The 16,377-nt window shown below is 34.6% G+C and overlaps 1 protein-coding gene across 5 annotated transcripts in view; it reads right to left on the bottom strand.

Annotated features, from left to right (window-relative positions):
* The window catches only part of RIC1 (RIC1 homolog, RAB6A GEF complex partner 1), a 48,060-nt gene that overhangs the window by 22,893 nt on the left and 8,790 nt on the right, over positions 1 to 16,377 (bottom strand). For all 5 annotated transcript variants that reach the window (XM_064643255.1, XM_064643250.1, XM_064643252.1 and 2 more), the window contains exons 2-3: positions 14,079 to 14,186; positions 9,506 to 9,582 (exon numbers count right to left, since the gene is read on the bottom strand). In XM_064643255.1, the coding sequence (XP_064499325.1) occupies positions 9,506 to 9,582; positions 14,079 to 14,186 (185 nt within the window). The remainder of the gene's footprint in view (positions 1 to 9,505; positions 9,583 to 14,078; positions 14,187 to 16,377) is intronic.

Here is a 16,377-nt window from a genome sequence, read left to right as displayed (position 1 = left end):
TAATAATTGTTTTACACCACCACTATACATCATTATACAGCATCATTAAAGCATTCCTTGTTTGTCTTGGTTATCAGATGTCCCAAGTGCTTCATTAACTTTTTTTTTTTTTTTAATGAAAACTGACCCATAGTCACAAATACTGTAATATGTCATCCAGCTCATCCATGTCATGAGCATTATGGTAGCAAACAGAGCAAACTCTGAATTAAACAGGTATTGCAGACAAATTACAATTTAGTACAACTTCAATACTCAGAAACAATAGATACAGAAATCTATGCAATCTTTACCTGTATTTTAACTGACAAAACACTTCTTTTAATTTACATCAGGGTAGCCAATATAACTGCCTAAGACATGGCAGAAACCGAAGCAGAGGCAGTTTTAGAGAAGTCTGACACCACAAGGATACCTCATTCTCTTTCCTGCCTTGCTAATCTCAGTTGATATCAAATTCCACAATTCCATTACGATTTCATAGCAAAACATGAAATCCATATCTGTTACTCTTTGATGGCACTATACCTTTTATTAAGTAGCAAGAACAAAGATATATGCTAGCTAAGGGCAAGATAACTTCTGACATTCTGGAGTTAGCAGATGGAAGTAGTATCTTTGCAGAAAAAAACAACATGGTGGCTGTGAAAAATTATAGGGAAAAATGAGAAAAATTACTTTAAGATTAGTTAATTTACCATCAAAAAATGGCAACTTGTATAAGCATTGAATTAAAATGTTTGGTTTGCATTTTGAAAGAAAATTAATTACAACATGCAGCTGTCTTAGGAAAGAATAGCCCTCCATGTAAGCTAGCTATCATGGACTGACAGGAGACTTGAATTAACTAGCCTGTTTTTTTTTTCCCCCTCATACTATCATTCTGGGGTTGTTGAAGGTTTTTTTAAAATTTACAAAACTCTGGCTGTTTGGAAACATGCCTTTCAACCCACATGGACCTATAGTTCCAGAGAGTATACTCCAAAACTAGATGAAATGACTCTGGGTTATCAAGAATCAGTGGTATCAAGAATCTTGTAAGCAAACAACTAAAACTGAAAGAAAAAGGTTGTGTAATGCATAAACGTTACTGTCAGGTTGGTATAACACACCACATAACATTTCTGTTTTAACTGACCACGGTACTTAACCAAGTGCAAACACAGTATTTCTGCACAACATAAGCTACAAAGCCAGAATGGGAACAGCATGGCTTAAATGACATCTTTTGCTGGAAGAGAAATTTCAAGTATCCATGTGGGCAAGATTTGTCTCTTTAAACACCTTTGATAAAAAAACAGCTTGTAAGAATATTTGAATATTTTCAGTTTCATAAGCTAGTTTCAGCAAACTTGTTACCACCTGTGGAGCATTATCTTTTCCACTGGGGCTCTATCAATGTCATCCCAAAATGGGTTCTTTTACCCGATGTGCAAGAGGTCGATCCACACGCAGAGCTGACGTACATCCAAAAATGCCAGTATTTCTATTCGTGGCCTGTGATTATGTTTAATTCATTGATTCAAAAGAAACTCCTAGCATGGGTGCAAAGGGGGTGCAACCAAAAGTACACTGTGTTCATCTAACACATATCTGCATGAGTCAGCCTTACTGGCTAAATTACTCTGACCTTTAAACGAAGAATGCATAGCTGACAAAATCAGGAAAGAATGTTTGGTCTGGGTTGCCACATCAGCATCTGCTACTGTTGTAGCCAAACTTTAAGTAACTCTGCACAAAAACTGAGAGAAGCGAATGCGGTTCCAGTGACTAGCTAGCTGCACGTCGAATCAAACGTAATCCCTCCTATTTGCATGGCACCTGTTAATGTAACTAAGCCTGTGAATAAAATCACTCAAAACTCAGAACTGAGAAAAATCTCCAACCTCATCCGCTATTCAAGAAAACCTCAAATATGGAAAGATTAGGAATGCTTGTCTCTTTTTAAAAACAGACAACAAAAAACCCCACACCAAACCTAAAGCATCCCAAATTCAAGAAGGAGGCAGCGCCATGCAAAAGCATAGCCAGCTAGACCCTGCTCAACTGGCAGGAAGAACTTCCCTGAAGTTTGTTATCTGCGGGAGGGTGAAGGTTCAAGGAGGAGGAAACAGGACAACAGGCACCTAATTTTTCTAGGTGCACAGTACTGCACTAATGTCCTCCATTACTTGTACAGGAGTTAAGTGTTAAAACGTGATCCACGGACAAAACTCACTCAGAAATAATATTACCAAACTTAGTCACTGCTAGCAAAAGCAACTAAGAAATACTTAGGAAGTTAATTACAGCAGAATCTGAAAGTGTGTACTTAAAAGACATCTTTATAATCGCAACAGAGGTATATAACACATAATATTTTTTAGTCTGCTTTAAGTATTGCAAAACAATGTCCACTGTTTTTTGCTTATTACTGAAGAATTCTTGTCTAGAGGCAGAAACAGCATTAAATTGGGATTTAAGTTTCCACTGTACTATCTGGGGTAATCATAGTAATATAGGTAGCAATTATGGTTGCACAATAGCGTAGAAAAGTTCAGAGATGCTCTCACAGTCAAAAAATACTGTGCTTAAAAAAAAAAAAAGTGTGCCTAATGGCAGACATTGTATTACTTAAGAAACAAACAAATAACAAACAAGTCAGTAGCATCCAGTCTCACTAGCTAAACTGCAGCTGTGTGGGAAGCAATGGAGATGTTTCACTGAAAAAAAAAGTAAAGACTCTAGACTTTTCATCAGGAAATATCTTTTGAATGGTAAAATATTTTTATACTGCTTTTGGGCTAGGATATTCTTAATTGTTGCTGCTAAAATAGTTTCTTCAGTAGTACTTGGAGGGGGAGAGATGGGACAAAAAAAAAATTAAAAATCGTGATGTTTCATCTATTAATAGCAATACTTATGTGATAAAACCAGAGCAGTGTTTCTAAATGAATTTACACCACCAAGAACTCAGAGTTGATCTCCTTGACAGCAAGAAAGAAAAAAAATTACAACGGTCATTACTGTTGCATTAGCACAGTTACACAATGTTTATTAACCATTTTAAAATGGTTCATGTGAACACTTCAGTAAAGTGAACACTGTACAGCTGAGGACTTAATTTTTTATACCTCATTCAAAGAGCCTCCATTATTACTTTAAACATGTGATTCTTCGTTAAGAATTCCCCACCTACAATGCTGTTTAGGAATGGTTCTCAAATAAGTAAAACCCTGTGAGCTTTGATTTTCATGCAATTAGCATCTTCTCACCCCTAAATCTGCATCTCTTCACCATACACTGCAGAAATGCACCACCTGAGGACTAAATATGTCTGGCTGGATCCAGAGCCATATTCATATAGATTGGCAATAGCTGCACAAACAAAATTAAAGAGAGTCTACGAAAACAACTATAAAAAATGAATAAGGATTTAGAAAAGTAATTCTTAGTACAGCCTTTACAACATAACTAGGTAGTAGCAGCTGTCTGTGGTTTGAGAAAGAACTAACCAACTAGCATATTAATTAAGCATTAATGTAAAAAAGCTAAATGTTTTATCAAATTATTATTCCGGTTGCAAAGATTTCCTGACAACAGTTAAAACCTCTTGAGCCACCTCAAGGGCTATCAAGTGCCATAAGAGTTAATAAAAATTCTACACTAATCCAGTTTTAAAAATACTTTTTCCAAACAATGCCAAAAACAATTCACAGGGGAAACCACACTGGTAAAGTTTAGCAGAAGCTCAATTCTGAACAAAAATTATTTTGTAAGTTAATTAACTGTACACCTCACTGATTACCCTTGCACAGTTTAAAGTTCAAAACCTTTGCACATGCTAATCTTAAGTCTATTGAATCATGAAAAAAATGTCCACTGATGAGATACTTTATGGCACCTATTAACCAGCATAACACAGAAAACTTAAAGCTTTTAAAAGTGCCAGAAAGAGTAGCACATGAAAAAAGAAACCAGGTGTATAAGCAACAATACAGCATGGTAAACCAGGATACAAACACTACCTTCTTCACATACCCATATTGGTTAGAAAACAGCTTCAATTTTTAAAGTAATTTCAGACTTAATAATCTGAAGCATTGAGGACTCATTCTAAATTTACACAACATTCATATCACTCCCTAAATGCAGGTACCACTTGAGGATATGAAAAAACCTGACATAAAAGAATCTCTAACTACCACAGTTACTTAGTTAGCCATGTAAAGGCTAATTTTAGGTTTTTTCTTTTTTAAAGGCAAAAGTATCCTCAGCATTAAGCCACACATGCTGTCTCTTCAAGTGACAGAACTCAAGTTACTCTCCTTGGCAAACCCCTACACAGAAATAACTATCAGTTCAGTACAGAGAAGCCTCTGCTATGATGGTGTTATGCATCTCTTCACTGTGAAACAAAGGAATAATACAAATTCCTTTGGAAACTACTCAAAAAATTACCACCATACCTTGCCACTGCTTACAAAGCCCTGTCAGTTTTCTTAAGTCTCTCACAGAGATAAATTTTATTTTAACGTGCTATAATCTTAGCATACATATATTTTGTTTCATGTTTTATCTTGTAATTACTTTAGTAAAAGGGTGGTAAAACCACACTGAACTAATTGAAGCGGGACTTTGTACTTGTGTTCACTGCAGGAAAATATCCCAGAATGTGGGCTAATGGCCAATACTGATTCTCTTCCAACTCTACTCTGAAGCAGAGCAAAGTTTCCAAGAGCTAGAATGAAACTGCAGACTACTCAGCTCAATTTAAAAAAATAAAACCCTTTAAAATTACTGCTTTTTTTCCTGGTTTTAGTCTAACAAATTAAGCAGGATACTTTAGGTTGTCATTGAGTATGAATATGTTTGCTCCAAGAACAGACTGGCAATGCCTAGCCAAAGATCAACAGAGTCAGAAGTATTTCCTTCGAGAGAAAAACTGCAATGCATAACATTCCTAAAATATTACAGTTTGACAAAAAACTACCAATGGATTCCAGCAAAAAAAAATTAAAAGTTTCCTCTTTTATATATACTCAGAATTCATGACAGAATTTTGCACTTATGACATGAGCACTTGTTTTCTCACATAAATGTAATAACAGATTTTTACACATAATGTGCATGATGCTGAACAGGTCAATTCCTTAACTCTTACTGTATTATATATTTTAAACTAATTAAATGTTTAAAGGTATAAAATAGTACTTAAAAAGAATTTCCACTCAACTTTCTTTAAGTATTTAATATATTATCAACTTCGTAAGAGCTATGTCCTCAATTGCTGATAGAATAAACTAAAGGTTTTGTGAGTTCCAGCTACTAAAGTTAATAATCTTGTATTTTCAGCACTTCGATTAAAGCACTGAATTCAGAATATAAAGACCATTAAAATAGGCTGATATGAAAAGGAGGAAATCATGCCAAATGCGCATTTTTTTAAATCAGAACTCAATTTTCCTAGGCTACGATTCTGTCTGGTTTAAAACAAACAGTAGCAGAGTGCAGGTGAAGTTCACTCAGCTTTCCTTTCCAAAATCTCTTTGTTTCACACTACTGAAAAATAAGGGGAAGCAAAGACTCTTGCATTCAAACAGGATGACAGCTTAGCCTCAACTCACACTTTAGCTCTTTCACTAAACCTCTGCTGATTAGAGTGAGATAAAAAAGAGAGACTTGGCCCTGGGGAAAAAAAAAAATCACACTGTCATTAGGTATACTACAATGCATACTGAGTTACAAACAACAGAATTGTTTTTGTCACTTCCCATGCAGTGTTATTTTGCTTTCTACCTTGAGGCATTTTGTTCAAATTGTATTGGCAGAAAATTTTTGCAGGTGTAATTACAGTTTACACAACAGCTGTATGCCAGAACAGTTCTGTTAACAAATCAAACACAGGCAAGCTCTTCTGGACCATGTTGCTCAACAGCCATATATAGCAACAACTCTGTATAAAAGCAACTAAAAACTGGAAGGACCATACATTTTCTCTACTAACGTTCCCCCCCATACAGACAAATGAGGACTGATTCTGATTTTTAGCTTTCCAACTCTTTTGATCCTTTTCTTCAAACCAACACTAAACCACTATCAAGAAAATTTTAAAGCAGTTATTTAAAAAAGCACCAATACCATACGAACTTGTAACTTTCGGCTACCAGTGTCCCAATCTGGAAGACAGCAAAAAGCCACTGAAGTCAAGCAATTGTCTATCTATCGTATACCTACCTTACTGCCTGCCTTTCTGGCTTTGTATTTATGGTAAAATATGCAGATTTTGTTTAAATGAGAGCTAAGCTGACAAGAGAATCTAAACACAACCTTTCTCAAAAGGTTTTCTCAAAACATTTTGGCACAGCTGAGGACATTACTGGTGTGTAATCCCAGTGCATGCTCACCTCATGAACATGTTCAAGTTTAAGTTGTAATTAAGAGGATTTTCCTTTCTTTTTGCAGTCACTACATTGAAATATTGTATTTCTGTCAGAACTGGCCATTATTATTCAAAGAAAGGCTACTAAAGAACAGGCTTCATTCTGCTTACAAAAAGTTAGTAGGCATGGACAGTTAATAAACATTATGAATTAGTCGTAATTTTAAAAAGTAGGACAAGACTGAACTTTTATGAGCACTGACAAAAGTGTGCTCACAAGACTAAAAAACAAACCAAACCAACCAAACAAAACCCCAAAAATCAACAACAAAACAAACACAAACAAACAAACAACTGAAAAAAAAAACAACCCCAACAGGTTATATTCTACAATGTCTCTTAACTTTACGTTATGTGCTGGCAGCATCCAAAGTGAATAATGGTAGGCAAAAATTCTTCACCTCAAAACACAAAATGTGGAAACCTACATTTGAACATGTTGACCATTCACCTCAGTTTTTACTGACTTTTTTCCAGCAGCTGTCTCATCACATCACTAATGCAAGGACATCCTCATACTCTCCACAAAAATCACCACCCTCCCTCTCACTTTGCCTAACATAGGTAAATAACCACATATGATAGAGCTGGGCAAGTCCTAATTAACGTCTGCATGACAGTTAAAAAATGTTGCAAGCAGTTGCTTTATCATGAACTATAAGAATTAATATGAGTATCACTAAACAGTGACTCCATGTTTTTGAACTTCACAGTGCAGCTGCTCAGTTTACTTCAAGGTCACCATTTTCTAATCCAGACTTTTATTAAATGCCAATTTGCAAACTCAGCTACTTGAATGCAGGGGAGGAGGTGGGGAGGGGTAAAGCATGGAGATAGGCAGGTTTAGTTTCCCCATCAGGTGCGCAACCCGACCTTACTTAAGGCACAGCTGCATAATCACTGCTGCCAACACAGAGGAAGGAGCCAAGAACACACAGTTACAGCGGGAGAAAAGAGTAAGATCTCCCCCTTCAAGCACAAAGCAAGACACATCAAGGGCTTTAACCAATTTTTAATGGCTTCAGAATGAATAAAATTAATAAAATTAATAAAATTAATTTGGTATTGTTTAGCCCAGCAGAAATAAAATCCAAGCACTTCAATGAAATAATGTCTTTGGAAAATGAACATATGCCAGAAGAAAGTTAAAGTTTTAATTTTGGCTTTTAGTTTCATTTGTTTGTTCATTTTGGATTAGAGGTTTTTTTGTTTGATATTCCCACCTCCACTCCAAGTATTTGCTTTACAAAGCAAATTAGTGAAACTGCCCACAGGCAGTGCACTGTATCTGCATCTGCACCAAAAGAGTTCATTCCATAATAATACCTTAAAGAATAATTTGACATTAATCCCACCAGGCATAATTCACCCACAAATGCTTGTGTCTTTCTTTTGATCTAATATAATCAGAACAGTACTAATTTTATGTAGGTTTTCAAAATTGAAAGCTAAATATAGACAGAGTAGTAATCTCAGTAAATTCAGTGAGACAATTCATCTTCTTAAAGGTAAGCACACGCATTAGTATTAGGAGATTGTAAGCAACCTATTATAAACACTCTAGGGACAAACACCTTGTCTTACTCTCCTACAGAATCAGCATTATAGCCCTCTTTGGGCTATACAAATGTATCTTAAAACTCTCTGACCATTCAACACACAACAAAGACTTTTTAAAAAAAAACATGTGCTTTTAGGCTGACAGTACAAATCAATTACAAATGTTTTAATATAAAAGTTAGACTGGCTTAATGGATATTTTCAAGCCTTCCTACATGTGACATTCTAAATGAACTTCCCAAACCTTCTTTTTTAACTCTTACTCCATGTTTTATACATATTTCCGTGTGTTTTCAGTTACCAATTAAAAAATCCACAACTTTCCCAAGAGAATAAGAAAAACTTACAATAAATTACTGTTTAGTTTTTTGCATGATGAAGGAAGCTGATGATATACTATCCCTTTATTTATTCCAAAAGTTTGTAGCAATGAATTGTCTGCCCTTTTTTTTCCTTCTGATAACAGTAAGCCAGATGTGAAAAGTCAGTTTAAAAAATGCTATTCAGTTCTCAAAGAGGCAAGTAAAGTAATATAACTTGTCTACATTCATGGCTTAACAGTTATGTTTAAAAAAAAAAAAAAAGTCTTCCTCTTACATGACATCCTAGGTTATCCAGCTCCTCCTCAGAGATGCCAATGCAGAGACACCCACCAATTAATTTTAACTCATTTTATTAATGTGAAGAAAAATTAAACTGACTAGTGCTATCATAATGATGAAGGTAAATAGTGGGATATTAAAAAAAAAGAAGTTTCTAGCCAATGAGAAATCAGGAGTCTTTTATTATTCCCATGGACAAATTTGATCCAATCAATGACTGCAGATTCTGCCTAATCTAAACACAGACACATATGCATATACTCCTTGAGGTTTTAATTTGTCCTAAGTATTTTCCAATTTTGTCAAATCCAAAATCAACTAAGTCAACCACAACTACACCCAAAATACAGTCACATTTTAAACATATAAAATGTATTGCCATCCACAATAAGGAAAATAAGGTGAAACTGACAACATAACACCCTGCACCTAAAATACTTTTGTATATTCTTACTAAAAGGTATTCATATTCTTTCAAAAATATTGAAATGCTTTGTTTCAAAAAATCTCTAAGTTACTAAAAGCTGGGGGGGAGAGAGGAATTTACTTTCACATTGCACCTTACCAGTTACTAAGAAACATGACTTAATCAACTGAGTTTTCAATAGGACTTATTAAAGCTTGTTAAAGACCATGAATACAACAGACTACCTCAAATTATAAAATTAGACAATTTTAACCCTACTATTTAGGATTTTGAGAGCTTCTAAGATGGACCTAATGAATCTTACCAGCACACAGCAATTCAGTTAGACACAACTTCTCAGCACTGACTCTTAACTCACAGGAATGATGGTTCATATATTCATCAAATTTTAAAGCATACTTTGTAAGAAAATATTTTTTTATAATAAAGTCTGATTAGAACTTGTCTAGTCCTATTTTTTTCATACTATGAAGATGCAAAATTTAAAATACTTACTTGGGATACATTGGCTCATAAAGATACTTGTCTCTTGCTGATGGGATGTCAAAAAATAAGACGTATCCATTTGCAGTCTGAAAGAGAAACATTGATAAGATACATATCTAGTTTCAGCATGAGTAAAATCCACACAATCTCATGCAATTTTTACGTCTGTCTCATATATTGAACACAAATACACACTCATATGAAGTTTCAGACATATTAAAAAATTATGCATTGAAATTAATTCCAGGTAAAATCCATCCTTAAAGCCAACTGAACAGATCACACAGTAGACAGAAAAATGGAAAAACAACACTCTTTATGTACTAGTCCATCAGAAATTTTTCTCTGATCCATATAAATACCTAAAACTTGGCAACTATATCAGATGTTTAGAACCTGGGTACCTAATTTTCACCAACTATGTGAATTAACGTAGAAAACACAGTAGAAGGTAGCAAGCCTCTGGAATAAACCCTCCAAGTGTCTGAAAACATATGGACACTACATAGTGCAAAGAAGTTAGGCACTGACTCTCAATGTCAGTAATGCAGGTAGTTTTCAAAAATCCTCATATCAGACTATCTTTATCTACCACAACACCTTTTTCAAAATCTTCTCATGTCTGAAAAAGATTTTACTATCATTCAGTCCCCAGTCATATTCTGTCATTCTGGGAGACTGACTTCAAACTGTAATCCTACTCAGAGAACAAATACAAATCATTTAGTTACCAGATGTTCCAGTCATACCTAGAAGCTGATCCACTGTTTGCATAAGCACAGGAGATGCAGATGACCAATAATGTTAGTCGTTCAAAGATGTGCTACTTGTTTACAGCATAAATTTATTTTTCAGGCAAATAGGCAAATGCACTAGTGTTTCCATCTATTATTTTAATATTGGCTGGGCATGTATCCAAAGCACTGGAGACAAAAAGCACTGAAATTAATGGTTTCATGTTGCTTTTCAAGGTTGGTTTCCTATTCTTTGAATAAAGTAATACTCTTGCTACCTTAGTTTATAATTTCATAGATGCCATGGTTTTCCCTAGTCAAACATTTTGTTTTATCATAAAAGAAATCTGTGTTTTGGCTTCAAAGTCCAAGAAACAGTATTATTCTCATTTGAAGCAAGAATCCTTCTCATGGAAGAATAAAATCTAAACCATAATGGTGAACTTGAGACAGGTTGACAATAAACGGAAGCTTTTCTGTGCGCTGTAATATCATGTTCGGGTATTATGTGGTAAAGAAACGTGTTCATTTCTAACATCTTTACGGGTTCTTTCCATTACATCATTAAATATTTAACCCGTAAGTTATCTTATCCTGGAAAGAAAAGTAAAACAATACTGTGAAGTGTCTTTATACTGATATTAAGGTACAAAGGGCCTTACTGAACACTATTCAAAGCAAAAAGTTACTACTGTTACAGGTTCATTTCTAAATAGAACCTCAAATTCCATGAAGAGCTGGATGAAATGCAGAAGCATTCAACCACACACTTCCGGCAAATTGATCATATTCATTCACAAAGGTTTCTCCGTTGCTTTAGAAATGTCTGTGTTGCAATGAAACCTATTAAAACAACCATCACTGTCCTCCATTCCCTGATCATTCTCATCTCTGACAGTCAAAAGTGTAAATACACAGCATCTTGCCAGGGATTTCACAACATGGTTTCTTATCCACTACCATATTTAATAAAGCTTAGCTATGGGAATGCACACTGAAGAGCAGTCTGTATCAGAGAACTGCCTGTAACAGGGGAAGGACTAAAATGCCTCATATACTTTCCTATGTTGAAGCATCTTGACCCACTTCACAAGTTTGTTTTATTCCTAGAATTAGCTACTTAGGATGTATGAACTAATCTAGAAAAAGAAATAGATTATTTCCCCTTAACACTGGAAAAACTACAAATGCAGCAATATGAAAGAAGAAACTACAAAATATAAGGGGAAAAAGAAGACCAGCTTAGAAAATGCGCCAAGAGTTTAGCAACAGACAATACTAGTAAGTAAAAGAAATTAGAATTGCTACAGGATGATGACAGTGTGAAAATTACTTATGCTTGTTTAACTGCATACCATTGAAGCTACTTGCAGTATTTTATAAAGCCTCATATATTTCTCCACAGTCTGCATTCAGTACAAATAATAATTACCTCAAAGCATATGCTGCAAAGTAATTTATTTTCATAGAGACACTGAACATTCTGGCAGTCACAAACCAAACAACAGGGCGTATCACTGCACTAGTGAACATAAAATCTACACTACACTCCCCATTGTCATTTCATTTAAAAAATAATAGTAATAAAAAAAGAATGTACTACTTGGCTAGTAAGTACATACTAAGCCTTTTGCTCGCCGCCTTAAAAACAAAGTTTTATTACACAAAAACTACTACATACTATAAATAAGAAACTCAAGAGCACAGGTGAGAAACATCACCTGACAGCTTTCAAACTAGAATTTTTAGCTGTTGCACAGGACTTCAGTAATTAACCGAAAGTAATTCAGTTCGAAGTTACTGTTTTTTTCAGTAAAAACCTGCTTTGCCATTGCTCCTTCATTTGAACTCATTAGTTAAGAACAAGTCAAAAGCAAGAGAGAAAACTCTTCTCTTGGAAAGAAGTTTACAGTTTTACTGGGCGACAAAAGTACTGTGCATATGTAGGAATGTCGTCTTCATTAAGCTCCCAAAACTGACTTTCTGCCCTGCCTCTCTATAACAACACCAGCAATATTTGTAAATTTGGTCTTTCAGTAGGACTCATGAACTGTTTCAAATTAAATTCCATATACATACTAAAAGCATACTGCAAAACAGAACTAATATTAAAACTACCAAAACAAACATGCCTGACTGTATTATTTGTATACATACACCCAGGAGATGAAATATAACCCTAACAAACATGAAAAATATTAGAAATTTTGTGACACATTATTTTATAAGCTCTGACCATTTCAAATCTTAATTCGTAGAGCTTTAGTTTACAAACTGAGACTTCATGGGCATTTAGATTCTGGTATTATCTCCCAGAAATATATATTTCACTGCAGAAAACCTTGAAATTGCAATGACTGAAGTGGCAGAAACTAAAGCTTATCTGACTGTCAGCTGAACCACAAGGTCTCTTGAGCAAATGGATCCCAACATCTCAGAAAAAAAAAAACCCCATCACACAATATGCCAATTCAGTATAATAATTTCAATTTCTTCTGAACTACCACATTAATGTTTAATTAAAATGCATTTAGATAGTTCACTTGTTATATGTTGTATGTATATATGCAATATTTATATGCTGTATTTATATATGTAATATAAAATCGGGAATTCATTTTTATTCACAGTAAAAGTTACAGAAGTCTCCTTTCTGCCTTTGTTGGTAACTATCAGCAGTCACTATCTGCGAATATAATCTTGTACTAACAGAAATACTTTACTGCATTGATACCATGAGATACTCTTAGGAAACATAAACATTCTAGACAGCTACTTGGCCCTACATTACACACAAGAACACGGGAACACAGGAAGTTTAGTTGATTTAGAGTTATGATGGAGACATGAACTATTTCATAAACCACCTGGTGTTTTCCACCAAGATAAAAATATCTGATTGGTTGAAATTATAGGCATCATTTTAAGCATGAAAGATGCTTTATATTAGGAGATGAAATCACTGTACCAATAAACACAGTAATTATTACCCATTTGGTAATTCCATATAAACAACTCGTGATGGGGAAGTTAAATCATTTTATTCTTTTCTTCTGTAACTTCTCAAAAAAAAAAAAAATTAGGTGCAATGGCCTTAATTTTAAAACCTAGAAAAAGAATCCTACCCAATACAAGATCTGGTCCTAACATAAGACCTGAGTCACCAAGAGGATTATCCCATATTATGAGTTCTATAAACTCCACTCCACCTTTGTTATGTCTCACATCTCCAATTTTTAAATACCAGTGCTGAAATAGTCCCAATTTGCTGCTGTGAGCACAACACCAGCTACAAAACAAGACTTTATTTCCATTTGAGACAAGATCTCATCTTTAAGATTCTTAACAGAAGAGTTCATGTATCACTTATCACAGTCATCTTTCTGTGTTCTCAGTGCCTTGCAATTTTTTTAATCACCAAAAGACACAGTAATAAAGCCTCAGTTTCATCTCTTAAGACCCACCTTTAAACCCTATTTATCAAGCTAAATATGCTTATGTCACTTAAATCCACATGTATTTCTTTCATTCACATATCTTTTATATCCCTTTATTATTTGTCATCAGATTACTAAATTAATGAGATGCTGTATCATCCCTTGCCAATATATCTGAGCATTGCTTTAAAACAAAGAATTGTAGTTCCTTCTCAGGAGGAAAAATGAATGAAAACTATGGAAGAAAGCTTCTATCATCAAAAAAATCCTTCGTAATATTACATATTTTCACAAGACAAATATCAATTAAACGTATATACGATCTGCAAGTTTGTATAAACACAGAAATTGACAATGCAAAACTGTCCTTGCAACAGTTTAACCACAGTAAGAAGTAAAAACTCTACTTACTGAAACAGCTATCATTGTGCTGTCAGGACGCCATTCTGCTTGCTTATAAGATCCAAACTGAGAAGCTGCTTTTGAAAGTTCCTTATAGCTTACGATTAACACACTGGGCTGGAAGAAAAAAAATATTAATAATTACATCTCATATCTAGAAGGAAAGGAATGGAATGGGGCTTTTAAAGGGAGCTCATGCAGAACACTGTCATTCCCAATCTCACTCTTTCAAACCCAGGACATTTAAGTAAAATACATCACTGCACAGGAAGAAGTCATTTCAGAATACAGAAGCAATTTCAAGTTACACAAAGGGTGACTGATGCTTAAGATGAACAGAAGCATCCCAAACAGACTCCTATGATGACAAGGACTGTCAAATTAATTAGGATGAAATATTCTATAGAGTATTCGGTACATTCCATTTGCTTAGTTTCTGCTAAATGGGTGGGCCATTAGAAACTGCAGAAAATCCACCCCTACAGTTTGCTGGAAGGATTATTCATATGAACTGTTTGTACTTTCTTGCTCTGAAATCAATAACAGTTTTCAGCTTAGACAGGTATTCCCCCTTCTGTTACCCTCCACCACCAGGAGGTGGAAGTTAAATTAAGCAAGGAATACTTTTCTTTTTGTATAAGAAGTTACCACTCATCTTCACACTATAAGCTGTCCCTAACTTTACCAATGCCAGTTTTAATTCAGAGTTTTAGCGGCAAACTGTACCACATAGAACACACTGAAAGGGAACCAAAAGAGTAAACAGTAATCACTTGTTTTCCTGAAATTAACCATGAAATCCCTAGGCAAAGCTTGCCATCCACTGCTAGGACTGCTAGGTGATGGAACTTTACTATTGTTCTTGGCTTACTTGCCCCAATAGCAGAAGCAGTACAACAAATCTAAAAATATTAATTCTACCCAGAAATCATGCAGGTGTCCGCTACTCCAGAATTTGGTGGGTGTCTAGAAAATTCATATTTCAAATCATTTGCATCAGTTTCCTTTAAGAAACAGTGGAGTTACAAACAAATACTTTAAAACTATGAATATTAATTTAAAATAGAATGAAATAAAGCAATGAAATGTCACCATGTATATAAATAAGGAGCTGAATTAATGTCACACAGGCAACCTTAGCCTTGGTAAATGCACAGTATGACTTTTCATACTCCTAAGAGCATTATTACTTAAATTTCACACCCACACAGAACTGAATTATCAAAAATAAAGTTAAATATTTATACTGTAAAGTATAACAAGAACACTAATCCTTACCCTAAGAATTATTTACGCCAGCTTTTTCAATTCATGAAGCTTCTTTTGCAGATATGTTCCCATCAAAATATCTGACATTAAATAGATAACTAATTATTCTTAACAGATTCTTATTGGTGGTTCTCATGAAATACACAGCCTTTTACTGATTGGCTTAGAACCACCAGAACTGTCTCAGATATACTGAGAAAAAGAAGACTGTTGGTAATCTGCAATATTAGTGCAGATTTGGAGATCAACCTTAAAGCACTTCTGTGCTTGATGCATTTTAGCAACTGACAAAATAATGTTTTAGAAACTCAGTAACACACAATTTTCTTTCTATATTGCTACTTTTATAGAACATAATGACTGCTTTTATACTGTAAAGTTCTTGTGACATTTATTCACAAGAAAGTTGCTATTATACCTTAGAACCTGGAAAAACATTCTGCATACACAACAGCTATAAAATTTATAAAAACTTCTTTCTAGGCTTTGGGCCTTACAGATGAGGACTAAAGGAGTTAACATTAGGAGTGCAAGCAATCATTTTTATCTTTTTGCAGTTTAAGTAGCTTCTTTTCTCATTAGAAAGCAGACCCACTTGTAATTCAATAGGTGACAAAGGCTACCTAGCTAAAGGTTAAACAATAAATTATTTCACTGATACAGTTTATGTCCACATCCTCCACAGCTCAAAAGCATTTATTCATATGTGAGGAAAACCCTAATATACAAACTTCATCCCCCTGTTTAAAAGCTTCCCACAGATACGTGCACTTTTCAGATTAACCAAGACAGAATGACAGCTCAAAATCCTGCTCTGCTCATGCAAGAGAAAAAGAAATGGTAACTTTACATATGAAGTAATTTATTTTACCCAAAAGTGACTGAAGATGTATAAAGGAACACAAGTATTTCTGTAAACAGAAGTATATCAGCCTAACTACTTCACCCAAGCACAGCAAGCCACTAAACACACATTTTAACAAAAAAAAAAAGAGGGAAAAAAAAAAGAAAAAGAAAAAAGCAGGCTTAGTTGGTGTGA

Source organism: Pseudopipra pipra, chromosome Z (assembly GCF_036250125.1).
Source record: "Pseudopipra pipra isolate bDixPip1 chromosome Z, bDixPip1.hap1, whole genome shotgun sequence".
Taxonomy (NCBI): Eukaryota; Metazoa; Chordata; class Aves; order Passeriformes; family Pipridae; genus Pseudopipra; species Pseudopipra pipra.
This window is presented reverse-complemented; position numbering and strand designations above follow the sequence as displayed.